Source organism: Halichondria panicea, chromosome 16 (genome assembly GCF_963675165.1).
Source record: "Halichondria panicea chromosome 16, odHalPani1.1, whole genome shotgun sequence".
NCBI lineage: Eukaryota > Metazoa > Porifera > Demospongiae > Suberitida > Halichondriidae > Halichondria > Halichondria panicea.
The window spans coordinates 2,224,232-2,252,206 of record NC_087392.1 but is presented as its reverse complement, the minus strand read 5'-3'; the positions used below and the strand labels follow the sequence as shown (position 1 = coordinate 2,252,206).

Below are 27,975 nucleotides of genomic sequence, written 5' to 3'. Positions count from 1 at the left end.
CCCTCAAGGTATATTACGGTAAAACTATTATGCATGCGTGTATACTAAAACTGCGTGTGGGTATAATTATCATCTCACTAAGTATATTCCAGACTTGCCAAAGTTCTGTGATGGACAAAGAGCAGCAAAAGATGCCACTTTGCTCAACACCAGACGTGAGCCTTACACATGGACCTGTGGTGACTCATTTGCAACCAATTGATGTCCCCTTAGACCGTCCACCACCACCACCTAAGAGACGAAAGTCTAATCAGTCTGTATACCTAAGAGTCAAAAGGTAACTTCTGTCAGCCACGTGCATGGCATGTATAATTATAATTTTCCTGACATTAATTTTGTGATCAGGCACGGTCAATTATATACTACTAACTACATAGTACATGCTCAGACCAGGTATGCTGGGAGTCTCTGGATACCTGACTTAGATCTACGTTACAGGGATAGGGCAGTTGTAAAGAGAGGAAAACTATGTGACAAGCATATGTATGCTGCCCATGAAGTGCTGAGGTATCAGTTCCCTCATCTGCATGGTCTTCAATCGACATTACTTACTCAAAAAGAGTTTAAAGCAATTCAATGTCATGACTCTGTTGTAAGAGGCAAGGGTTAGGCTTATATAATGTTATCTCATGGATCACTAATTATATTACTGTAATGTACATAGTGTATAATAATAATTATTGCCTATAATTATATGCAGCCGTTCAGATACTATTTGTTGAGGAAAGAGAGCACTGGGTTGTTTCCAGCCTCACCAATGGAAAACTGAGGCTATATGACAGCTGTTCAACTGGAGGATTAACCTCAAGTCTTCAAGTACAGCTAGCTCAAATATACGGCAATCAATTTGCGGTAAACAACAAACTCAAAGTTTACATTGAGCCTGTACAGCAGCAAGAAGGAGAAATGGACTGTGGTGTTTTCAGAATTGCAAATGCATACAATGCTGCACAGGCAAAGAGTACGAAAGATGTAACGTATATGCACCACACTCTAATAGTTGATGGCTTCGTTGCTTCAAAAGTTCCGAGCAAATTCTATTCAATTGTCATAAATGAGTGTGGGAGTACTGCATGGTCGTTAATTATGGCTCAGATAATTGATCTCTCGTCCCCTCGTTCAAGCAGCTGGCTCTCTTGTAGACACCTCTCTTTAGTTCACCTGAGAGAGAGAGAGAGAGAGAGAGAGAGAGTGAGTGGGTGGATGAGAAAATGGGCTAATACCTATAACAAGCTAAATCAAGAGTCACTCGACTCTTTATATTTGCAAACGGAAAAACAAAATATTTATTGATTTTAAATAAAGACCATGGTATCAAGAAGTGCGGCCTGAACTTATTCAGAAACGCACTTAATAAAAGTCCCTCTTCGAGTGTACTTCATTGTCTTCAAAGTATATACAATAATTTTAAACCACACAAGTATCGAGTAAGCAAGGGTGAAGTGCTTTGTAAACAATCCAACGTCGATTACGGTCAGTGGGTGCATACTGAAGCTGGATTTACTGTGAAAATCCGATGACATTGAGAATCTTGAACTATAATTATGCTAGCTAACTTATGTGACCTATATGTCTTTAATGTAAATAATGTATTATAGCTATTTCTACAATTATAAATTATAGGGAAAGTGGTAAGTTGTCATAATTAAGTCTATTTCACTTTTTGTGCATGGAAAGACAAGACCAAAAAACAGCGCTTACTGTTTAATATAAGGTCCGGATTGCAGCCACGTGCATGTATATATACTCCTTGTTGTCCAATGGTGTCTGGTATAATTACCCTGTACTGATGTTCTAAAAGGCTCGTTGCCTCTATTTTTGATAAAACGGGTATAGGGCTCAAATGCATGGGTTGCACTCTAAAGTCTCGGATTTTATTGTACTGAAATCACCATACTTCTTATTTCGTTTGGAACTTGTTCAGCTATCACACGTATACACTCAGTGACTGGCCTGGGAATATTCTTGCATGTAATGGTGATTAAATTGTTCACCTGGCTCGCTTGCAATACAAGTTAGAATTTTCCAAGAAAGATAATTTTATGGGAAATTTTTGGGGGGCAAAATATTCGTGGTTGAGCAATTTTAGTCATGCGTGGTTGCCGCTGGCACTGCAGGTAAAGGTAGGCAAAGTTGCTTCATTTGTGGGTAAAATATTCGTGGCCAGACCTTCAACCACGAAAACTACGAATATTTTGCCCACAAAAATTACCCGCTATACGAACTTATTCGATTTAAAGCAACCCTCCAAATATGCGACACTTCCGTCCAAACGTAATATTTTCGCCTCTATAGCATGCGCCAGGCATGCATACATTGCCGTTGCATACAAATGGAGGTAGAGATCACATATTTTTCGCTGTTGAAACTGCTGCCGCCAGACCCCGTATCAGACCTGACCTTCCAGCTAAGAAGCCATTAGGGAAGCCGAGAGTAGGTAGACCAAGAAAGCACCAGCAGCAACCAGCTGCAATTGCAAACCAGCAACCATCCACTTCTGATCGAGCAACATGCAGGTCAGTGTCAATGACTGTGTCAGGGTGAAGCTTTTTGCTGGTACATACAATTAACTGTGTAGCTATAATAACTGTAGACTATCAAATTTTGTAGGTGATGAACCTCCTTCCAAGCTCATTCATAGGAGATACTCCTATGCTCAAAAATCAACATAGCAGATTATGGAAAATTTGGAGTGCACCGACGCAATATTGATAGGTAGAAAAAGATAAGGATTTAAGCTATCATTACCTTTGGGCACTCGATGCATTAATTTTTCTTGGGGGTAGGACATTCGTTCGATGGGCTATGACTGTTGTCTAGGCCACCTCTTCACCCCCAAGTACTTAATTAGGGGAGTAACATAATTATTAGAAACGCTTAATCATTATCTAATTAGCGAGGTTGCACTCCTCTAATTAATTAGAGGGGCTTCCTAACCATAATAACAGCCTTCAGTCATGGTCTGGCTCACCCTCCAAGGAGCGTTGCGGTAATGGGTAGCTGTACTCAACGCTTGCAGTGATATATAACTATGTAGTGGTAAATGGTATCTAGTCGAGTGCTGCACGGCTTGCATATTTATTACTCGATTAATTGTATAGTCAGAGAAAAGTGAAGTGTATGGCGTCACCCAGTACCCAAAGCCATCCTAGTGTCTTTCAATGAAAGAAGCAAAGTAATAAACCTGGATCCAGATCTGATTCTAATTGGATAATAGAAGAAGTGAAACAAACCCTATTAAAGTTTCACCTAAAAGGAAAGGCCTGTGGTTGTATGCCCTCCACTTGTTCCTGATGACGGAGAAGAGGAAACCTCGTTCAATAGGCATGTTAAGGCTCTACAGACTGAGTACAATAAGCCCAAATCTCGACAAAACCAGTAAGTGGTGGATGCGTTGATGAAGAAAACAATTCAAATGAGAAGACTGGGAATACGTTGGACCGAAACAGCTTGTTTAAGAAGTTCCCTTTTCTATAAAATGGCGATTGGAATGCAACTAAAGTTATCTGGAATCCTTTGATTGACCCTGACTATCCTCCTGTGCGACCATGTAAGTATAAAAGTGGCTGTATCATAATCCTATATTCACTTTAACAGATATTTTCTGAGTATTGTAGCTAACAAAAAGCTAGCGCTTTAGCAAGGCTAACTCATATGTTGAATAGAAAGTTTGTGCGGACAGATGATGCTATGAAAGATTCTGAAGAGACTGCAACAGCCTTCAATGTGAGTCAAACTAGCCATAACTCGAGAAAGAAGCTTTAGTTTGCTAATCCACGAATCAAAATCCAAGAGAACGTGGCTAGAAGCCTATAGAAGCTGTTAGCTTTCGTCGCATTGCAACCGTTGAGCAGTTACAGCTGGAACAGACACACACAACACACACACACACACACACAGTCAGCTTTACCGTATCCCTCGTGCGGCTACGCCTCGAGGCATAAAAATCTAGGAGAGTGTACATTTCAGAAAATAGTGGGTGTGGTCAACAACCTCGACAAGAAGATAATGATTCATGAAGCATACACACTAACTAGATGTTTGCTGAAGACTTGTCTAGTATGATGTAATGATGACAGCATGCATACATCAGGTGGATACAACTGCATTCCTAGATGGCTTTTGTTGGACTAAGTCAAATAATGTAGAGTCTAGTTACCCATTAAGTGGGAGGGTAGGGAAAACTTTGCATAAGATCCTACTGTCAGTTACTAGCAACTCGTAATTGCAATGGTGAATGGTGTGGGTTGACCTAGAGTGCTAGTTAGACGTAATAGTATTATCACTGTCACTTATAGTCGTCCCTTATATTGAAACTACAGTATATGAGGAAACCCTTTAGCAAATTTGTGGGTGACCATCAAACAGTAGTCACAATCCCTTCCCCCTCTTTCCTTTTTAAATGTGTACCAAGTCATAATCTCGGCCCATCCTTGGAGCCCTCGGGTATAAAACCGCTGAAGATAACTTGGAGAATTAACTGAAAATTACGGACTCGCAGTGGATAGACAGAAATTTGGAGAATGAAGAAAGAAGCAAGATACGTTGCAGCTATAGTCTTCATCGCCTCGATCTTTGTGGTATGCAAGGCTCAGTATCGACCGACAGACTCTTGTGAGGTATAGGAATTTGTCTTATGAATTTTGTCTTATGAATTTTGTCTTGAGTGTTTCTGTTCCTTCCCTACAGTCCAGTCAGAGCTGTGTGTATCGCTACTCCTCAACTCAGCGAAGCTTTGACGGTGATGAGCTGCAAGTAGCCACCGTGTCAGCTGTTGTCGTCTCTCAATGTGTATCAGGTACTGTCAGCTAGTGCATGTAGTTGGTCCATTCTCTCATCGTGCACACTGTGTGTGTGTGCATTCTTACAGCCGGAGTGTATGGAAGGCAGAATGCCCTGCATTACTGCATTAAAGTCAGTGGAGTAAGAGTGGGGGGTGACGTGGTCAAAGATGACAGGTATATATGTAATTATTATTGTGTATAGCTATAACTACTCTATATTGCATTTGAAGTGTGTCTAACATTCATATCAATATAATATTATGTCATGTTATTGCATTCAGTACTGATGAAGTTATTGATCCGACTGAAGAAGACATCCTAGACCTTGACCCAAACGATTCTGTTTTTCACGACCCTCCTATCTCCCCAGAAGATAAAATGATGGCTGGTGAATTCTGCTTCACCCAAACAGACGATGGAAAGATTGTTGAGGTCAGCTACCCCGATGGAGAAAGCAGCGAGGCTGTCAACTTTAAGAAGGGCATTGTAGCTGCCTTCCAAACCAATTTCAAGGGAACAGCTGAACAAGAAGAGGAGGACACAACATCTTTCCACAAATCAGCTTACAAGTGTGTGACAGTGTACAGTATACATTGACATTTGTGGATATTATCTCCCCCCCCCCATAGGTATACTACAAGAGGTACAGAGATCACAGCGTATCGCACCGTGCAAAGCTCCAATGTGCACGTCCTAGCTGGGGATACACCTACAGAAGATGTCCAGATTACTGCAAATGAGCAGATCATCTATGATGGCAAAGTGCTCACTCGATCTCAAGGATCAACCTCTGTTGTGCTTACCGCAGGGTTGGGAGATTTAGACTCACCTGCTGCACGAATCAATCCAACTGGTGTGTTGGCAAAACTTCCTGAGTACGAGCAAGAGGTGCTTGGGAGGGCGAAACGACAGGTGTTCGGAAGAGGGCCCATTGGACAGCCAGCGACCTACGATAGTAGCACAGACATCAACGATATGAAGGGAGAGGGAGAGTACACATTAGTGAAGATATTCTGCAGAGCAGCAGTGGCTAGAACTACACGTGAAGCTTGGGAGGAGGATGACGGACAGACGCTTGTGACTGACACTCTACGAGCTAACATCAATTACAGTCAGTGTACTTATACAATTAACACATAGCTAATTAGTTTAATTACTTAATAAACTTCCTCGTTATTAAATTTTCATTACAGCTCTAACTGATCTTCGACTCTTGGAGGCACTTCGACGCCAAATTCCATCTGTCTGGGAAGCCTTGGAAACATTGCACAGTGACTCAGAACACAACAGTCTAGGTACATTGTGTGTATGCATGGGTACAATGTGTTACACTATTCATTATGCATGGGTGTTCAATCAATCAATGTGTGGGTGTTCACAATTGAATGCTTCATTGCTCAGCCGATCGTCTACACCAGCTGGTTGAACTGGAGGGGGAGTACCAGCCACCACCAGGAGCCAAGCCTGCTATCAGGGAGGTTATCACCTTTTTGGAAAAGGTTGATATTGTTATCTATATTGCTTGTGTTGCATTGGATTAATCAAACAGAAACAGAATGTAGACAGTACACTAGCTTAAAGTGATTTGATATTGGCTTCTTAAGATGCTAATATCCACTTTCCCCTCAGCTGCTGGGATCAGACAAGATAGAAGACAAGAAGATGAGGAGCTACATTTACCCACTTCTTGCTATAGAGGGGCACCTTGACTCTCAAATGGTGAATACAAGCAAAATGCCCTTTGCATAATGCATATTATATGCACGTTTTAATCCTAGAATTTTGTATGTAGATTTAACTACTGCTGTTTGTTAGATATTTTATTAGTAGTGGTAGTATGTGCTTAACCGGAAGGTGGCTATAATAATCAATGTTTTATTCCTTCTAGGCTCTTCTCAAGTCATACCATGACTCTGTCGACCAAGAAGAAAAAAATGGTATCATCACGCACATTGCTTTCACCCGAAACCCTCGTCCTGAGTTTCTTGAGATGGTGAGGAATGCGATTGACTCCTCTCCAACCAGTGTGGATCCTCTATTGCTGGCTTATGGGGCCCTGGCGAGCGATAAAGAGCATGGAATACAAACCTCCGTAGTTAAGGATTTGAGCAATCGACTGGAACGTCTGGAGGCTACCATTGACTCCAGTAAGAAGATACACCCCCTCATTCATAACATACATGCGTTGGGGAACACTGACAGTAAACTGACGATACAGACGGTGTTGAAGTATTTGAAGAGTAAGGATCTCGATATACAACTGGCATCCATAAACGCTCTCAAGGCCCACTCAGTCGATCAAAGGGTACAGGAACAATTAAAAGATGTCATCCTCTCAGCTCATTTCCAGGATCAAGTTGAAGCGATTGTGCAAATGTTGATCGAAGGACTGGATAAAGTAAAGGACAAAGACTCACATGATACGTACGTCGATGCTCTAGCGTCCATTGGCTTCTTCGAGGACTCTAAACTGCATTCATTAGTGATGGACTACCTACAGAAACTCGGAACAAAGCGTGCGATGGAATACAATAATGTCCTTCAAAATATCGAAAGACCTGTTGATGAAGATGAGACATACGACATAAGAGATGACGTCAATGACGCTCGTGTGCGTAGAGGATCAGACTGGGATGCTTCTAGCTCTATCTACAACCTCGTTGCTAGCTATTCCTCAAGGAGAAATGACGTCATAAATCATCCAAAACACAAAGCGTACATCTGGGGGAAAAAGTTTGGTCTCAGTAAAGTGTATGCACAAGTGGCGGCCGGTGGATTTGCTGGTATCAAGCCAAATGGAAATGGGTATAAATTGTTTGCCAAAGTGATTGCTAAGGGACATGCCTTTGGAAAGACTGCTACTGCTTTGAGAGCGGAGTTCTTACGTCAAAGAACAGGGAACAGCATTTATCAGAAGATCTACGCTAAAGTTGTTGGTAAGACACTCATTAATGAAGCTGGCACCCTACCCTCCGGTTGCAACACCCTCACAAAGAATCTGTACAGTACAACCATCAAGATATTCCGATTCAAGTACAGCATTTTCATCTATGTTGGTACACTTGACTTCTATATTGGCATGACTGCCAAGCTCGGACTAAAAGTGAAAGTGACGGTATGCGAGACGTCGGTGAAGGCATGTGCCAGTCTCATTCCTAGTCTCACCCTGAGGGCAGAGGGAGGAGCCAGTGCCACAATAATTGTGAGTGTGTGCAAGTTGTCCGTGCATTTATTACATTTCCCCATGCTGTGTACAATTAATATACCGTATATCTTCTAATTTATCAGACAGCAAAAAATAATTATTTTGGAAATTGTCTGGGTATAATTGGAACAGATTTTTATAGAGCATGCGAAGTGTCCGAAATAATTAGAACAAGCAAGCAGCTGCATGCAAGCTAGCTAAGTTTAATAGAACAGGGTATGACTGAATAGTTGCACTAGCTATCATCTAAAACTAGCTACTCAATGCTATCTAAAACTAGCTACTCAAAGCTATCTAACTGCATCACTCTAAGTCTTACTATGAATGGTATAACTCAACTTTTCAAGGTATTGTCCGGATATTTAGAACAAATGTAATATTGAAGTACTGGAGTGTCCGGAAAATTTCCCAAAAGAGTGTCGGGGGTAATTAGAAGTGTCCGATAAATTAGAAGATATACGGTACCATAATTATGTGATAATGCATTACTGTGTGTTTGTCCTTCTAGCTGGCGGTGAGAGGAGGGGTGGAGGTTGCAGCCAGCTTCACGTACCAGCTCGAGCCTGAGATTTGCATACACTACTGCCGATATGCCACCAAGAAGGTCAAAGCCTGTGTCAACATATACCACGGCTGGCCCAACAACTATGCTGAGATCTATGCTTACTACCAGCTAAGAAAAGTCAAGATCTTTCCAGTATGTAGTGACTATTGGAATTTACTGTATGTAATGTTCTGTTAGCTATACAAACCATGCAATATACTGAACATTATTCTTTGTTCTACAAACCATGCACTATACTTTATTTGTCCTTGTAGCCCAAGTTTTACTGGGGTTCTAAGAAGCGATGGAGCAAACTTTCAAAGCGTTGGAACCTCTCCAGTTTCAGTCGTCGCAAGATCTGGAGCTCATGTGACTCCACCCCAGTGTGTCCTAGCAAACCCCACTTCATTGGATCCATTGGACTACCTGGAAGTCCCGGTATTCGTGGATGAACACACTCAACTGTAAATGATTCGTGGATGAACACACTCGACTGTAAATGATTTAGTTTGCATTCTATTACCCAATACCGCTGCCCAATAATTTTATAATACTGGTTCTCATACAATGCTGATGAATTTTATCAAAAGTCATACGTTGTGGTACTAAAGTACAGCAGTATATAGAGTCAACATGCGCCACACTCTAATAGTTGATGGCTTCGTTGCTTCAAAAGTTCCGAGCAAATTCTATTCAATTGTCATAAATGACCAATCAGAGTGTGGGAGTACTGCATGGTCGTCATGCATGGTAAAACAGGTCCAATCCAAGTTTGAGGCCCATTCCATAATCGCATTAATTGTTCATAATTATGGCTCAGATAATTGATCTCCTGTCCCCTCGTTTAAGCAGCTGGCTCTCTTGTAGACACCTCTTTAGTTCACCTGAGAGAGAGAGAGAGAGAGAGTGAGTGGATTACCATGCAAACAATAGGAACTCTAATTAAGTGGCACCAGTCAGTCAACTCCTATATCTTTGCTCTTCCTCCAAACAATTAATGATGAAGAGCCCTTGTAGGCTACAATAACTATATAGTTTTGAACCGTATAGTTATACGATCACAGCTATAGACTACTTACAACAACAATAACACCACGATTTAATACTTCACCACCAATCAATCTAATAACGAATGCTATACGCTAATACGCATGCTATTGGAAAACAAATGCATGATGAATATAATTGCTCAAATGCCAAATGACCGATACAGTACTAACAATTCAGGGGCAACTGCTGAGCACTTCCAACATAGCACACTGTACACAGTCTAACAGCATTTTGAAAATGTAATACGGGGCACTCAGCATATACATGCACATGTTCACTTACCATGCATAACTTTTTCATCGATGGGGGGTCATTGATGGGGGGGCCTTGAGAAGAGAATAATAGTAAATTAATGTGCAAAAATCCACACGATCCAGTGTGTTTTTTGAGGATGAACATCACCTCAAAGAACGTCTAGAAGAATACAAAGATCACTCGACTCTTTATATTTGCAAACGGAAAAACAAAGATTTCAAATTACTCTACTTCATTGTGTCTTCAAATATGTATATACAATAATTTCAAACCACAAAAGTATCGAGGAAGCAAGGGTAAAATGCTTTGTAAACAATCCAACGTCGATTACGATCAGTTGGGTGCATGCTGAAACTGGATTTACTGTGAATCTTAAGTGAGTTTGAACTATAATTATGCTAGCTACCCTATGCTATGTCTGCCAGACTCAGAGCAGTAAACAGTGACCTCTCAATAATGTGGCAGTATGGCCCAACACACACTACGTTACAACAAGTTTACCAACATATATCGAGATGATGTATATGGAACGCCAAATAGGTCAAAAATACATCCCACTTCAAGGGGGTGTCTCACACATCTATTGGTTGCTTTGCACACATCGATCTTTACCCACTTGTACACTTTTGACATCTATTGACTACTTGACATTTATCGACTACTTGACATCTATCGACTACTTGACATCTACTGCTACGTATACTTACATCTATCAGCTAGTTGACATCCATCAACTACTTGACATCATCAGCTACTTGACATCTATCGACTACTTGACATCTTCTGCTACGTATACTTACATCTACCAGCTAGGTGACATCTATCCACTACTTGATATCTACCATCACACGTCCACCACTCACCACCTACATCGCGTCTAGGTCTAGGTGCATTTATATACGAGCAAGATCAAGAGTACATATTTGAGATAGTGTCCTTAGTTGGGTGTGGCCTAACTTCAGGTGAACCCCCTTAAGTCACGTGATACGCTTGCTTGGCCCCACGTGGAATAAAAGACAAAATGTCGATTGAAGAGCAAGTCAAGAAACTGGAGGAAGGAATAACTATTTTGAACACCATCCTTGCTAATCAAGCTCCTAGCCAACAGAGAGATGCTCGTAGTCAACAACCTGCAAGACACTCATCAGGTGTAGGTAAGCAAGCTGTACTTCGTTTAGGCCACTCCAACTTACAAATTAGTTTCCCGCCCACCTCCTGATAATTGATTTGTGTACATTGCAGGTGTGGGTGTGGGTGATGTAGGCTCAAGCTCATCTGCTTGTGGTCGTGCTATCGATACGCTGAGATCTGTGAGACAAAGTTTCAGTAGTGAAGCAAGGCTCGAGCAAAGAAAAATTTTTTCTCCGTACTCTAGACCATCTACTTCTCTATCTACTTCCAAAGTAAAAAAAGGACGCACTCAGCCATGGACTTTAAAACTCTTTTGTCTAAGTGATACTTGCCAGTGGAAAGCGCCTGCCACTGCTTCTTCAAAGATTTTGTTGGTAGGAGCTGGACTTGGAGAAAATTCTGTAACAGTTTCTAACATCAACACATGTTCCATGGAAGAATTTCGGAGTATTATTGTTCGAACCTTTCCCAAGCTAAGTGATTGCGGTGGTTTTGAAATGCTCAGGTGTTTACCCAACTCAAAAGACCTAGCACTTGTAGAAGGGAAACTAACACAATCTGTTAAAACGCTGAAAACCGTTATTGGGAGTGGAAGGCTCTACCTCCGGCCGATACAGAAGAATTTGGATCTGACAACTGTCGAAGACCTGCAGTGGGAGGCAGATGAGGTAGGAAAGTGTTAAGTGCAAAATTATTATTGTTTTTGATGTTTAATGGACAGATTGAGGAGAAGTGCATGTTTTGCTGTGAAGCAATGAAAGTGAGCAAGCTGAGAAATCATGTTGAAAGATGCCGCTATAAAAGGTCAGTTCAACACTTTTCATTTCACTAGCATCATTTTTAGGTTTTCTAGCAGCTTCTCATCTGATGAAGATGTCAAACCAACAAAGGACTCCATTTTGATTGACTCAGATTCCGATTCTAGGGAGGTTAGTATCCTTTTAGTGAAGTTAGTGTTACAATATTGATTTAATGTTATAGGAGATCGAGGATGCCTTACTTAAACAGGCTTTGACAGAGAGCAAGCAACCTGATACTCAACATAAATCGTAAGCTTTAAATTTCACTATAACACTTTTTATACCTGTACTGTGTGCAGTGTGATGGTCAGCTCTTTCTTGCTTGCTGAAGCTTCTGTCTGAGTATCGGTTCAAGGAATATCATCAGATCCCAATACGACGCACTCATGTGTTAGTAGATGCACTCAGAGCTGCAAGGCGGCCTGCATTTACAAGCATCAAGACATTGACGGTTAGAATAAGGATTAATGGTGTATAAACACTCTACATTATGTTCTAATTAAGGTTCACTTTGTAAGTGAGGAAGCAGAAGATGGTGGAGGCCCATCCAGGGAGTTTTGGTGCCTGTTGGAAAGAGATAGCTCAGTCCATGTTTGAGGGCCATGAGAACAGTAAGGTTGTGCGGCATGATTTATTGGCTTTGCAGGTATTTTGATGTAAAAGTGTGTATGCGTAGTCGCTGACATACACTTTTTTATACAGGGTGAGACGTTTCTTCTCGTAGGAAAATTGATGACCATGGGAATCACTCAGGGTGGTAGTGGTTTCTCCTTTTTTGGAAGTAGTCTCTACGCATACTTGTGTGGTGTTAAAATCTGTGATATTGACATACCTGATGAAGAAGTACCAAATACTAACGTCCGGATCCTTATTCAGAAGGTATATAATATTATCTATATAATTATGTGTATAATTCAACACTGTACCATTGTGAATGCCGGGTACAGCAAGCCACTTGTTACCTCGACGCAAGCAGACAAAGTTGAGATAGTGAAGACATTAAAACTCTACTACACTCTTCTCGAGTCTTTAGCAGAGATTAACCAGCTCAAGGAGGGATTGCAAGTGAACGGTGTGGGAGAAGCACTTGTGAAGTACCCTGAACTAATGAGGCCTCTATTTGTGCACAATAACACACAAGTTCTGACTGCTGGTAAGTGTCGTGTGTAACTGGTAACCATAATTAGTTTTGTTGTAATTATTGCAGAGACCATGAAGGCCATGTTCAAAATCACCCACTTTTCACCTAAGGGCTCAAATGATCTTGCTAAAGAAGAGGCTACTTACATGTAGATTTTCTGTACGATTGTGAATGTGTTGAAGGTAGATCTATGAACTATAATTTCATTAGGCTAATACTGTAGGTGACTCGGAGGATTCTGTCAGTCTTAAGACCATTCTTTCTTTTACTACTGGTTCAGAGTCTGTTCCACCGATGGGATTTGATAACTCTTTGGGTCTGAGATTTAACGATACCAATGTGTTTCCCACGTCGTCCACTTGTGCGTTGGAGCTAACCCTGCCCTCCAAGTATTATAACAATCCAGAGGAGTTTAAAAAGAAAATGGCATATGGTATGAAAAACCATGGAGGATTTGGTTGCCTATAAGCACTGCAATAAAATGAACATATACTCTTTTTGTGTTTGACAAAACCTATTAACCCTGTATCACTTTCATACTTTATCATGATTCTTTCGAACATATACTCTTTTTGTGTTCTATTCACCCTGTATCACTTTCATACTTTATCATGATCTTTCAATATCATTATGTTACATCATTCTAAATAGACAGACATCTAGCTACTAAGTCTTTGGTGCGACCAAACAACGATATGCCATAGTCATCACAAACAGCAAGTGGGTTCACCTCTTCTTTAAGCATACTAAACTGTGCATCAGACAGTGGGAAATTAGTGCTTGGGACTGCAACCCCATCTTGGGACTCGATACAAGAGAGGCCGTTCCAATCTATTCCATAATCTCCCTGTAATAATAGTTAGGAAATAATTAAACACAATGCTTATACTCTGACCCACCAGTTTCAAATACATTTTGTACGTACTACATGCACAGACTTCGTAAACTAATGAAGGTAAACACATCACTAATACTTACAATTGATGAATCATCCAATACTCCTTGTAATGCTGCTCCATCTGTTGTTAGTGAGGTCATTCCCTCTATCCAAAGCTGGTATGGCGTCCTATTGCCTTCAGTTCGCAATCTGTGATGGCTATAGCTCTCGCGGAAAACATTTAGTTGTTGTTGAATACGTGGAAGAAACACGAAGTGTAATGCAAATATATCCACTTCATCTGTAGGATCTAATAAACTGTTGTCTTCGAGAGCATAGAACAACCGGTAAAACATACACAGACAACCAACAAATACGTCTCTCCACAAACTTTCGATCCGTTGGTTGTGGACACTTTTCCCTACAATACAGCTACCTCTACCAGGACCTCGTTCAGGATTTGAAAGCATGTATTCTGAGACTTTAACGTTTTCGCCTCCTTTATCACACCGCACACGTGAAGGTAAACCATAACAAGAAACAGCGTGCAAAAAACACTGTAGTACAGTCTCAGATTTGTTGTTAGTAGACGCTTTTAAATAGATTGGTAATCGAGAAAAACCATCAATGCCTCCATGCACTACTATTCTCCAGCGTATTAATTTGTGGTGCCCATCTATGTGCCACAAGCTATTAGGCATAGGTACACTATATCTCCTGTGGTGTAAGGCTCGTCTCAGACGTTTTTGTACTCCTGTTTCATCAATACGAGAAAGGCTCTCTCTTACTCGATATCGTTGTATTCTTATCCCTTTCCCTCTTAGATAACCATCATAAGTATTTTGTCCACTGTTTGGAAAGTGGTGAACAAAATCAGCAGTAATAATATCCAAGTCAGATTCGGAGATGTCTGTGCGCTGTAATTTGTTTTCAAATCCAAACTGTATTATTCTTCGCTTGACAGTGCTCTCAGATACATGAAGCATGTGTGCAATATCTCTAACTCTAAAATCAAACGAAAAAAGGTGCTCCAACTGAGTCTCAGACACGTTCACACAAGGTCTCTCTCTTCTGTGACTATCTCTTAGGCAATTTACTTCAATATACTTATACACTTCTGTTACTGCATCAACAATGGCATCTCCACACCCAGCTGGAAACAAGTCAGAGGCATAAACAACAACTTCGAGAATGTCTTCACACTGATGAAGTAGACTGTGCACATTGGAAGTTCCTTGTTCATCTTCCACTTGAATAGTCCTTATACCATCTTCCAATATTGTTAGAAACTCGATCATTTCATCAGAGCTAACATGAAGAGCCATGACTAGACTAGATTACTACTACACTGCACTATACTATACTTCTCACAGGTATGTAGGTACATGTACTCTGACCTAAAATTGGACCATGCCCTGTGGGGTGGGGCTACAATGGGTGGGGCCACGCCCAACTAGATCATGTACATGGATAGTGTCAAGTATAGTTGGGCGGATTCCAACTAGTGTCAAGTAGTATCATATTGCATAGATGTCAAGTAGTTGATAGATGTAAGTATACGTAGCAGTAGATGTCAAGTCGATAAATGTCAAGTAGTCGATAGATGTCAAGTAGTCGATAGATGTCAAGTAGTCGATAGATGTCAAAAGTGTACAAGTGGGTAAAGATCGATGTGTGCAAAGTAACCGATAGATGTGTGAGACACCCCCTTGAAGTGGGATGTATTTTTGACCTATTTGGCGTTCCATAGATGTAAACGTAAAATGATGTGCTTATATATATAGCTACCGGTATTTCTACAATTAGAAATTGGAGAGAAAGTGGTAAGTTAAGTCTATTTCACTTTTGGGTGCTGGTGTCAAACCTAGGGTGCCAGAGTAATGTCGTATTCGTGTATGACACCATGTATCAAAGTCTACCCTCCTCTACAGTGGACACAATTGCAAGGCTAGCATTTTGCCAGTCTTCAACATTGACCATAAAAATGGTAGATGTAGACAAATAGCGCAATTCGTCGGACTGTGGCGTGCTCTGCTTGGCCATTGCAGTTGTGAAACAGCAATTACTCAGACAATTAGCCAGATGCTTTCTAGTTAGTGATTGGTCATATTCTGCTATACAGGGAGCCTTATTAATGATCTTCTCCAAAACGTCGGTTTAGAAGCCATTCCCAGCATCGAAACTAACCATGAAATGAAATTCATGAAGTTTTTACCGCATTTGGATGCGTCCACAACCCAAAGGTCAAATAACAATGAAAACGTCATAACATTCATAGAAGTTCAATCTTCGCGTATGCTCGAGACAGAGCGAAAAGCAACCTTGGTTGCAAAAGACATTTTGAGGTTGTTACGGTATTCAAATCCATCACTAAACACAGTATATCAGTTTTTTGTTTTCCGAAGTGTACTACAAAGCAATGTATAATAGAAATTAGAGTACGACGGGAAAACTTCCTCCTTTACACATGATAATTATCATGAGATGCTATGCAGATATAATTGCATACATGCCGCAAAAAAGGCTGCTATACACAGACAAAAGATTGCCTGTTTAATGAAAGCACCGCACAGATGCAACCAGCACAGCTAGCAGCCATTAATGTTAGACTTTGGACTTTTGGCATCATTTTTAGTAACAATCATAGTCGATCGTTTCCCACTCTTTTGAGTTTCTCTGTGATTATATGCCTTTGATTATATCTGCATAGCATCTCATGATTATCATTAATTATTATGTAATTTTGTATTAATTGTAATGTAAAATCATTTGCAAAAAAAATAAAAAATACAATTACTGCTGTATCAAAGGAAAACAAGAAAACTTGACTACAATAATAAGAGGGCTGGTGGAGTTGCTTCCACCAGCAGTTGACCACCTCTACTGTATGCATGAGGAAGAGCCAAATCAACATTATAAGTCTGAAGACGAAAGCAGAAGACACTGAAGCTCTTCAAGAGTTGCATTTGCATCTCTCCCCGAGTCTGCACAAATTTTACACTAATGAATGTTACTCGATCACCGTGGGTGCATGGGGGCAAGTGGAATGGAAAGCAGAAGATAAAACAGGAACCTGGTGGTCACCCGTCTTCACCACAAAGGTCGTGCTTTCAACACTTAGTGAATTTCAATATGTGTACTCTAATAAAGCGTAACCATAAATCTTCCCAGTTTGTATAGCATAATTCGCAAAAGTCGCTTGATCAATCAGACTTTTGAACAATCCAGAATGTTTGCAGAATTTGTTTCATGGTCAGACCAGGAAAAAATCCGTGGACCCGGTCCGGTGATCCAGTGGACTTGGTCCGGTGCCATTTGGGTTCTTGGCCGAACTTATTCGATTTAAAGCAACCCTCCAAATATGTGACACTTCCGTCCAAACGTAATATTTTCGCCTCTATCAGGCATCCGTTGCATACAAATGGAGGTAGAGATCACATATTTTTCGCTGTTGAAACTGCAGAGGAGGCTGCCTCCAGACCCTGTATCAGACCTGACCTTCCAGCTAAGAAGCCGAGAGTAGGTAGACCAAGAAAGCACCAGCAGCAACCATGCAGCTGCAGTTGCAAACCAGCAACCATCCACTTTTTATCGAGCAACAGGTCAGTGTCAATGACTGTGTCACTCAGGGTGAAGCTTTTTGCTGGTACATACAATTAACTGTGTAGCTATAATAACTGTAGACTATCAAATTGTGTAGGTGATGAACCTCCTTCCAAGCTCATTCATAGGATACTCCTATGCTCAAAAAATCAAGATAGCAGATTATGGAAAGTTTGGAGTGCACCGATGCAATATTCAGTGATAGGTAGAAAAAGATTTCAGTCACTCCTGTATATCATGTTAATAAAAATTCCAATTTCGATCTTCCCTGTATACAGACGGCATTCCCTTGTGCTCCGTCAAAAACCACTCTGGCACAAAAGCTCCCCAAAAACCTAAAGGAACAAATAGCGGCATATGGTGTTATAAAGGAACTGCGAGAAAGGACCGATAATTGTATGTATATATAGGTGCTTTGGTAATATGGACGAAACGCTTGTCTGGTGAAAACCATTTAGATGAAATGGGCAAAAAGTATCAAAATAAGGATAACTGGTACATACTTATATAATTATTATAGGTCAGAGATACGTCACTTGACGGTAGTATTCACCTGCACTGCTCATGGTGGATTCTTACCTCTATCTCCTCCGACACCTCGTCGAGAAGGCTACTACTAGGAAACGAACATGGGAGGACTCGCCGCTCCTAATTCCTAAGAAGAAGAAGAGGGTGTCGTACACCAAGGAAGAGACAGACCTCATCCAAACATACTTCTCAGAGGAGATAAAAACTAGATCGACGGCACACAAACTAATGATAATTTTCAAGGGGAAGACGAAACAATATGTTGTTCTGACAGGTTTTGTTGTTGCAACCCAAGATAAAGCATGGATGGTGATGTTGAGATATATCGATGAGATATGGATGCCGTAGGTATGTCTGGATAACGACGAAAATGTGATTATCTCTGCTCACTGTTTGCATCTGATCTTCCTGCCACGAATAAACAAATGTATTAGTTTTTAAGGTGCATCCCCGCATTGCCTTGACAAGTTTCAGGCCCACATATTTGCCTGTGCACATCTGTGCTCCAGCCTCTAGACGTCTGCTTAAACAAGCCTTTCAAGTCTCTCACACCATTCATGGCAAAACTACATGTTAAAATGCTAAGAGAAGAACAAATTAGACCCTAACGAGAAGATCCCTCCTATGGAAAGCCATTGTGGACAAAATTAGATATGGATTTCCATACTCGAATGGTGTGTATGTACATGTCAATTGTACATACATTACATACACACACATGATCACTATGATCCATTATGGGAATCGTGAATCTATGGCAGGAATTGACAGCGATCGATCACAGCAATCAATGAGTGGAATTGATCACAGCAATTAACCAGTGGTTCAATACTTATGTGATGTATCAAAAGCCTGATTAGACTTACGTACGATTTACAGTTCTCAAATAATGTTGATACAAAAAATACAAATAAATTGCATGCGCACCGAGGCATAATTATCATAATTATGTAACCCAGTACCATGGTTATGATTTTATAAATGCTGACCTGTCATTCTATGTAATTTAGAAGGCAAGAAGAAGAGGGTGATGATGTCATCATAGTTGATATTCCGACCCAATCAGTCACCCAAGCTAGCCCAGCACCAGTACCAGTCACTCAAAGCCCAGGTTCGTCTGGCACCAGTCAAGTCACTCAAACGAGCTGGATAATCTAATAACTACACTTCTCACTTAAAGTGTTTCAGCGAAACAAATTTCAACAATATTCAACTTCTCTGGCTTTGATGGTGATGTAGCATCCATCTGTCTATTAATTACCATTTTCGGCGTCTTCAGAAGGTAAAACTTTCTATCGATTTCGATGATCCATGGGGTGATTTGGTAGCTCTTTACAGAAGGTTTAACGAATTAAAGTCACCATCAATGGTTCTGCATCAACTATTCTGTTGGCCGCTACAGCTCTCTCTGTAACTTCACCTCTATCAAGCTTTCTATACAGGCTACTGAGGCCTCGATCCTCTGACTATGCACCTCCCAAGAAGCAACAACAACAGCAAGGAGCTAAAGCCTACAGCTCTCTCTGTAACTTCACCTCTATCAAGCTTTCTATACAGGCTACTGAGGCCTCGATCCTCTGACTATGCACCTCCCAAGAAGCAACAACAACAGCAAGGAGCTAAAGCCTACAGCTCTCTCTGTAACTTCACCTCTATCAAGCTTTCTATACAGGCTACTGAGGCCTCGATCCTCTGACTATGCACCTCCCAAGAAGCAACAACAACAGCAAGGAGCTAAAGCTAAAGCCTACAGCTCTCTCTGTAACTTCACCTCTATCAAGCTTTCTATACAGGCTACTGAGGCCTCGATCCTCTGACTATGCCTCCCAAGAAGCAACAGCAACAGCAAGGAGCTAAAGCTAAAGCCAAAGCAAGCAGGCAACCAGACATGCAGAAAGGCCCTGTGAAGGACGCTAGCCCTGCAAGTGAATCTTGCGGTGTCTGTGAGAAACATGTAGACGACAGCAATGAAGAATCTAGTTTCTGCGATGGTGTATGTCAAGTGTGGATGCGCAGGGCTATCTGTAACAGCTTTCAAACATGCCCAAGACTCTCCAGATGAGTATCTCTGTCACTATTGCAGTACCCTCAGCCTGAAAGAAGAAGTCAAAACCCTAAAAAAAGAAATTACTAAACTGGAACACAAGCTTTTTAAGTTTTTTAATAAAAATTATTCTCCTCTAGGACCTGCTCCAATACTAGACCTTGGCGCCACGGGTGCAACTGTAGCTGACAAGGAAAATAGTACCCCACCGGGACACTTTTGACAAAAAACGAGAGGATAAAGATAGAAAGTTTAAGCTCATAGTGTATGGTATCGAAGAGTCATAAAATCCTGTCAATAGCAGCTTACCATATTGCAGTGCACTCTAGAAAATTGGGTCCATCTAAAGGAACTTCAAGAATTGATCGTGTCAGGAAAGACACCCAAGCTATCTCAGAGCTGCTTCAGGAAGTAGATGATACGACTCAGGAAGTACAATAAATCAAAAAACAGGCCCATCATGATTGAACTTACTCGATTCTGTTTAACAGGCGAAATCTCAGCCAACATCCTGGAATCTCTATCACTTACTAGGGACCAGAGGAAAGTGGAGTCTATTCTTTTGAAAAAGAGGTGGGAGCTAATCAATAAAGACCAGTGCGAAAAACGCCACATAAAGATCAGAGGTAACTCTCTGTTTGTAAGTGGTGCAAAACATGGCTCTGTTCACAAATTTGAATACATTGTAAATACAAATGCTAGTAATGACCATGGAATAGGACAAATGTTGAAAGTGAGTGTTATTCCTAAAATAATAGGAATATATTATCAGATCAGAGTGAGTGTATTAGAGCATGTATAATTATGTTTACTTAATTGCACCGGTCATTTCTTTCAGAACTCGAGGTATTCCTACTCTATTGCACTGGTGCAACTCTTCCAAAGTCTATTCGGATTGACTTTAACGAATCAGATGCCATCGCTGTTCACACTTGCAGTTACTAGTATTGCCTGTAGGTCTGCTAACGATGGATTATGAAGATTTGAAGATGTCCTTAACTCAGTTATTGTAGATAATGTCGATAATTATAATTATGCTGTGACCCAACTTCAATGCTACCGGTGGTATATGAACGCTATGCTATTGAACTCTAATGTGTGGCATTCTTCATTCTTGAGTTGTTATTAGCAGGAGCCTATAAAGAAAAGGAGCGGCTAACTTCAACGTACACTCAGGGATCACATCTCGTAATTGCTGGTGAAACCGCACTTCGTTGTATGGAAGCGACTAAGTGCTTGCAAACCGCATCCCTGCATTGCGTATAACACGTGTAGGGATTCAACCACTTAACCCTTTAACCGTCGGATTCTTAATTAACAGTGAAGTGAAATGTCTGTAAATTCTCTATCGGGTTTCCAGAGCAATAAAATGCCTAGCAACCATACACCAATAGAATGCCCATACAACAAAGAATAAAATGGTACAACATGTGTTGCCATAACAACCACGGTTATTACGCTCAACCGTTTTTATCATTTTAAATGCTCGGCCAGCAGTGAGATAAAATCCAAAAAATTTTTTTTATGGATCAGCCTATAAAGGCTTGACTAAGCTTGATTTTCACATCATATGAATGTATCAGTGCTAACCACAATACGTACATGTATTACTATATCGGTGAACGATCTATAAAATTTACAAGCTCACATAAAGACTGTTCATTACTGCTAATTCTATTTTAGCTATACTATACTTACACTACTGATATTCTAGCTATACTATACTACTTGCCAGAGTCACACAGTGAGCCCTCTCCTGGTCTTTCACCGTCCTGGCCCTAGCGTCTAGGTCCATGTCATGCATGTCCTCAGTCCCAGACAGTTCATCAGCGTCTGACATAAAGCTGGTAGCCTTTGGGAGGTATCCTACTATCCCCTCTCCTTCATAGGCACTGTTATCACCAGAGGAGACATCGCCATTGCTGTCCTCAAGCTGTTCAAGCACATCGGCACAAGTAAACAACCTAGCCATAGCTATAAACTTCGTGCGGTAAGATGCTAATGAAATTTTAACATAGCAACGTGGCTTGGAAATTTCTAGACTAAATTGCACGTGATTCTACAGCTCTTCCTCTATACAGGGATGTGCGTAGTTCGAGCTACTTCCTAAGTATCGCAGAATTAGAATTTCGCAAAAAAGTCACTATTGCGGGCCACGATCGTGGCCCGTGGCGGTTAAAGGGTTAAGTGACCCTGCATATATGGAAATGCGGTCATAACCACTTACGAGATGTGATCCCCGTAGTCAGCCGCTCCTTCTCTTTATGGGCTCCTGTTATTAGTGTGGTCTATATTTAAATCATGAATAACATTATTATTGACAGCGCTCGCGCTGTATAATAACGGCTTCACTTAATGATTTCCGATCGATCGCCGTGATTGATTTCACCATTCGATTCGATTGCTGTGATCGATCATAGTGATCAACAGACATGTACGACCATGGGTTCGAATTACAATCGACACGCCATTTCGAGTATCGAAATCCATGATCAACACACATGGGTTTCAATGTATGTATAGTCGACGTGCGATTTTAAGTATGGAAATCCATATCTAATTTTGTCCACAATGGCTTTCCATACCCTCCACCATTACGCTAATATGCATGCTATTGGAAAACGAGAAGGACATGCATGCATAGAATTGAATTAAGAGTAAAAATTGCTCAAATGCCAAATGACTTTATAGCCAATACAGTACTAACAATTTAGGAGCAACTGCTGAGCGCTTTCAACATAACACACCGTCTAACAGCATTTTGAAAATGCAATAGGTGGCACTCAGCATATACATGTACATGCACATGTATAACTTCTTCATCGATGGGGGGTCATTGATAGGGCCTTGAGAAGAGAATAATAGTAAATTTATGTGTACAAAATCCACGCAATCTAATGATAAACACATCACCTCAAAGAACGTCTAGAAGAATGCAAAGAGAAAACGGGCTAATACCTATAACAAGCTAAACCAAGAGTCACTCGACTCTTTATATTTGCAAACGGAAAAACAAAATATTTATTGATTAAAGACCATGGTATCAAGAAGCGCAGCCTGAACTTATTCAGAAACGCACTTAACATAAAGTCCCTCTTCAAGTGTACTTCATTGTGTCTTCAAATAATTATGTATATACAATAATTTTAAACCACACAAGTATCGAGTAAGCAAGGGTGAAGTGCTTTGTAAACAATCCAACGTCGATTACGGTCAGTGGGTGCATACTGAAACTGGATTTACTGTGAAAATCCGATGACATTGAGAATCTTGAACTATAATTATGCTAGCTAATGTATTATAGCTATTTCTACAATTAGAAATTGTAGGGAAAGTGGTAAGTTGTACATAATTAAGTCTATTTCACTTTTTGTGCATGGAAAGACGAGACTGGGCCTGGAGCAAAATCAAGGCTGCCATAATGAAATCATTACTTGTCACAGGGATCAGCAACGTGTTTGGAACATGGGAAGACGGCTTGATTCGAAGTGACACTATGATGGAAGGGATTGATGCTCAGCTTCTTGAAGTTTTTGGCGAGAGGTCGAATCAACCCCCACCAGCAGATGATATAATTTTATTTGATGATGTTTCTAGAGACTCCAGCTCCGATGATCGTCAGTCTTCTTTTGACGAGTTCGACACAAAAAAATCGACAAAATAGTCTGGATTCTTTTGCTAGCGAATTGAGTCTGAGTCTGTGCTGGAGAATTGTCCCCTATATATCAGTGACTGTTCTGATATAACCCCCATTTATCAGTTATATGTCCTTCTCATTGACTAGGTAAAATAGTGATATAATTTTATCGTAGTTTTTCGATATCAGTCAATACATCTATATAGCTTCTTCGCCTTTCGTACAAGTCGTTTCTCATCGATAAATAAGTATTTATAAGGAATGTCTAGCCCTCATCATCAGCGAATTTTTTGGTCCTGTCACTATTGCTCCCACATGAATGATCAGTATATCTTGCTTCCGATAACGTTTTATTATTTTGATCAGTGCCAAACTGCATATGGATCATGATGACTTTTTGTACTTGTAGCACCGGCCTGTTACTGCTGTTCAAATAGTTTGTAGTGGTGGTAGCCACAGATAGTATCATATTCCGAAACAGCCATTCTTGCACGCATGCGCAATTCCCTCTATTGAGATGCGACCCTCCAAATGCGCGACAGTTGAAATGATATGTGCCATATTATAAAATTGCACACAAAGGAAAATGAAAAAATGTGTTCTGTTTATTATATATATTAAATGAAAGCACTGCGGGTGCTGATGCCTCCTCAGTGGAGGTGTCAAAGCTACATAACACACATGTAAAGCTAACACATAACACATTATAATTATAAGATGAACGATCTTGTAAATTTTGCTGCATAAGAATCAGAATCAGAAAGAAACTCAACAAGTGGGTAATGATCGACCATGATTGTTGTTAAACCAAAAGTTCAAGTCTAAAAATGAATGGCTGCCATCAGCAGAGCTTTGTAGCTCTCTTCTCACTCTTGCAGCTACCAATATAGCTAGCGTTCTAGTGCAGAGCTAAATATATGTACGGGAATCAACTTTCTGTCGCACACACTGGTACGGATTCGTGTGTAGTACTAATTGGTTCAGATTCTTGTATGAATGCAAACCGCAGATTTACTACTAACAACATTCGTTTTGATACGCATTTTGCTACGCACTCTTCTGAAAAGGCTGCAATGGCATTCCAAGTAAGCAAAACTAGGCATAACTCGAGAACGAAGCATTATTTTGCAAATCCACGAATTAAAATCCAAGAAATTACAGTTCATTGATCCTAGCAGTCTACACACACACACAAAAAAACTACCGTATACCTCGCTCGTGCACCGAGGCATACGAGAAGCCCTCTCTGCTGCCATCGATAAATCTGTGCTTAAGAGCCGGTTAGCCTCAGCCCTCGTGGGATGTGGGGACGCCATCCGAGACATCGTTTTTAACGCTGCTCAGTCTGCTGCTCTGAGCCCCTCAAAAGAAACTCCAGGGCTGGTTCCAGACTCCGCTTCATGCCCGGCCGACGTCCTCGCACAGGTCTCCCACTGTGCTGGATGGGAATACTAGGCTAACCGCCTACTTACTAACAATCTAGTGTTTCATTACTACTTGTCTGTACGTCACCCAATACCTACTTGTACTTTCCACACTAATTTAAATATCTTGCAAACTCCAAAAAATAAAAAAAGTAAATAAATAAAACCGAGGCATATTAACCCTTTCCCGGCTTTAATTAAAAAAACAAAATACAGAATAAATACATATTTTTCTTTAAAAATAAATATCTCATGAACAATGCATTGAAATCACTTGCAACTATTTCCTACAGGTAGCCCAGATCCTGGGGGTACCATGACATCATCATCATTACCTAGCAACTGACCACCCCCCACTAATTAACGATTTTTCACACATTTCACAATTATGAACATAAAGAATATTGTATGAAGGCATGAAGTAACTAAAAACAGTAAGTAAGTGTTCTCAATGTTCTCACGGTGACATGGTTCAATCAGGATCAGCAGAAACTTCTCTGCGAGGTCGTATCGGCAGACGCTCTTTTCCCGGGAAATGTTTTCTTCACCTACACACAAGTTTACAAGTTCAATGGTGGCTCATGATGTCCACTTGTGTACTAACTAGACTAAGCATACCATACTGAAGCTATCCAGACTACATATGATACTCCATAGTTACTTACAAGGTCCAGGACTTTGGTTCATGCTCAGGAGCTTCTTCCTCCGGCTCTTCAGGCTCTATGTTTATAGCTTGACCTCTGAAAAGTAGTTTCCTCTCTTGGTATGATCCCAGTCACTGTCCTCTTACTCAACAAGGCCATAATCATCGTTATTCTCACTGTCTAGCTGCCCTAGAACCTCGCTGAGGTTGTACTACCAAGATCTTGTAGCCATTATCAAACGGTCACTTTTCTTTCGACAGTACTGCACAAAGCGTACCTCGAGGCAAGATATTAAAGATACCATGTGAAAGAGCAGCCCAATGCGCATGTGCTGGTACCTACAGTGTGTGCATAGCTCCAACACAGTGCCCACAACAATTTTTTGAAAATTATCACTACCGCTGCCGTCATATGACGGCTAAAGCCGGGAAAGGGTTAAATGAGATCAGAAAAAAGGGAAAAGTGTAAGGATTGCACATTTCTCTGTACCACTTGTCCACGCATGTCCTATATTTGTCGGTTACCGTATAGCGAGTAATTTTCGTGGGCTCGTTCAACTTGAAAACGGTGGTTTTTGGGAGTAAAAATTTTTGTTTAGTCTCCTTGCAGCAGGACATTCTATCTGTCTGTACCTGGATAAAAGGAAACCGACTGGTCCTTAATTCTGACAAATGTGGCTACATCACGTTCTTCAAAAAGTGTAATGTTTAGACTCCTGCTTCCTGAATTTAAATCTGTGCTCAAGAGCCGGTTAGCCACCACAAGGTCACGATTGGCTAAACATAACCCCCTCTCCCTCACTTCTTGGACTTCACCTCCAAAATCGTGAATTCCGCTCATGCCTGTGCTACTGGCTAGGGGTCCCACTTAAAATTTTTTTTTTGAATTTAAGAACTATGTTGTGTATAATTGTTTATGTTTGTGGATTGTTCAGGTTCTCGGGGTGCAGATTAGTATTAATATATTGCTATTTTTTGCTTTTGCTGTTGCTATAAAAAAAAATCATCGATGTTTTTAGCATAAGTGCACACTCCCAATTAACATCAGCTATATGGTGCAGACAGCTATAGTGGATATAATAAATAAAAAAATAGCATGGAGTACAAGGAAGGTCATATAGTTAGTTACTGTAATTTTTAATTTTTGTGAACACTTTCCTCCAGCTATATAGTGCAGACCAGCTAGTGGATACAGTAACAAAAAAAATAGTATGGAGTATAAGTATAAGGTGCACTTTGTTTACTTTCATTTATGATTTGATATAGGGGAGAGAACCCACCCAATGATTGTTGAAAGATACTGTTTTTGTTTCGTAGCTTCAGGTGATGCTATAGTAGCCATTTATTTAATACTCGCATGAACAGATCCCTACACGACTTCTTTGACAAAGAGATATTACCTACCACTTCTAACTACCCTAGCAACTGAACCTACACGACTGACGACTCTAAATACCGAAAGAAAGACAAAAAATACAAAATGGTACGAGTGATCTAAGAGTGATCTAAGTCGGTATATAGGTGAAACAAGGCCAATCGAAGATATCCCACCAGTCGAATTGAACTACTACTGGGACACTATACTACTGCAAAGTGCGAAAAAAATAATGGTGCAGCATACGAGCCAGATACTATAAAGCCGCTTCACACCTCACCAAATACCACCACAAAAGCTACAGCATTATTCAAGACGTCCAGTTCACTTCCTCAAACAAAAAGCTTAAAGCAATCTGAAAACAACTGAGGGAAAGGAAACAGAGCTAATGCTCCAGAAGCACTCCAAGAGGACGAAATAAGGGACTGGGACGCCCTGGCACACGATATGGTTCCTTTTGATCAAGCATATGGGTGTGCGAGGTAGAGATTATCACAAGGTTACATTTGCATGATTAATCATGTTACTTCACCAGTTCTTCACATCAATAGCAAGTAAAATCTAAATTTCAGCGTGTGATAAATGACTAGAGTTGTTGAGTAACTGTTTTTGGTCTGAATTTGTCAGTGCACTGTGTTTGTGTGTGTGTATTACTGATGTAGGTCTCTTCACATGAGTTGTATAATTAATCTTAAGCATATCATATACCATATATACATAGCTGTATATACAAGACACGAAATGGACAAACAAGAATGCCAATGGCTGACTACACCATCGGAAGATCTTCGTTGCATAATCTGTCTCTGTGTAGCACAAGAACCACACCAGCACGGCAGGTGTGGGAAGTTATTCTGCCGACTCTGTGCGCAGCAATTGTTCAAAGAACATAGAGACTATCAGAATTTAGCAAAATTCAAGATGGAAGCTCACT

At 40.7% G+C, this 27,975-nt stretch overlaps 2 protein-coding genes and 3 long non-coding RNA genes across 7 annotated transcripts in view; 3 read left to right on the top strand and 2 right to left on the bottom strand.

Moving 5' to 3' along the window:
- The first annotated feature begins 87 nt into the window (after positions 1-87).
- LOC135350008 (uncharacterized) lies at positions 88-840 on the top strand. The gene is made up of 3 exons (XR_010399068.1): positions 88-277; positions 389-599; positions 701-840. It is a non-coding gene; the product is annotated as an uncharacterized LOC135350008 (long non-coding RNA).
- A 185-nt stretch (positions 841-1,025) lies between these two features.
- LOC135350005 (uncharacterized) overlaps positions 1,026-27,975 on the bottom strand; it is a 36,426-nt gene continuing 9,476 nt past the window's right edge. Inside the window, exon 4 of the long non-coding RNA XR_010399066.1 lies at positions 1,026-1,161. This is a non-coding gene — a long non-coding RNA (uncharacterized LOC135350005). The remainder of the gene's footprint in view (positions 1,162-27,975) is intronic.
- Positions 4,470-8,985, top strand: LOC135349919 (uncharacterized). The gene is made up of 11 exons (XM_064548579.1): positions 4,470-4,619; positions 4,690-4,798; positions 4,871-4,958; positions 5,066-5,353; positions 5,414-5,895; positions 5,978-6,079; positions 6,186-6,283; positions 6,414-6,503; positions 6,673-7,986; positions 8,498-8,686; positions 8,809-8,985. The coding sequence occupies exons 1-11, from the start codon at positions 4,524-4,526 to the stop codon at positions 8,983-8,985; spliced, it is 3,033 nt and encodes a 1,010-aa protein (XP_064404649.1). The 5' UTR covers positions 4,470-4,523.
- LOC135350002 (uncharacterized) lies at positions 9,070-26,124 on the bottom strand. 2 transcript variants are annotated; one of them, XR_010399063.1, is made up of 5 exons: positions 25,689-26,123; positions 13,889-25,571; positions 12,480-13,757; positions 9,866-10,658; positions 9,071-9,417 (listed from the first exon to the last, which is right to left on the bottom strand). It is a non-coding gene; the product is annotated as an uncharacterized LOC135350002 (long non-coding RNA). The 2 variants fall into 2 exon arrangements; XR_010399062.1 differs by having other exon boundaries at positions 9,070-9,417; positions 9,866-13,757; positions 25,689-26,124.
- LOC135349968 (uncharacterized) lies at positions 10,860-12,174 on the top strand. Of its 2 annotated transcripts, none has more exons than XM_064548651.1 (6): positions 10,860-10,992; positions 11,081-11,637; positions 11,691-11,773; positions 11,826-11,898; positions 11,951-12,018; positions 12,069-12,174. In XM_064548651.1, exons 1-6 carry the CDS (start codon positions 10,860-10,862, stop codon positions 12,109-12,111), a joined length of 957 nt encoding a protein of 318 aa, XP_064404721.1. In that variant the 3' UTR covers positions 12,112-12,174. The 2 variants fall into 2 exon arrangements, with proteins under 2 accessions (XP_064404721.1, XP_064404720.1); XM_064548650.1 differs by having other exon boundaries at positions 11,823-11,898.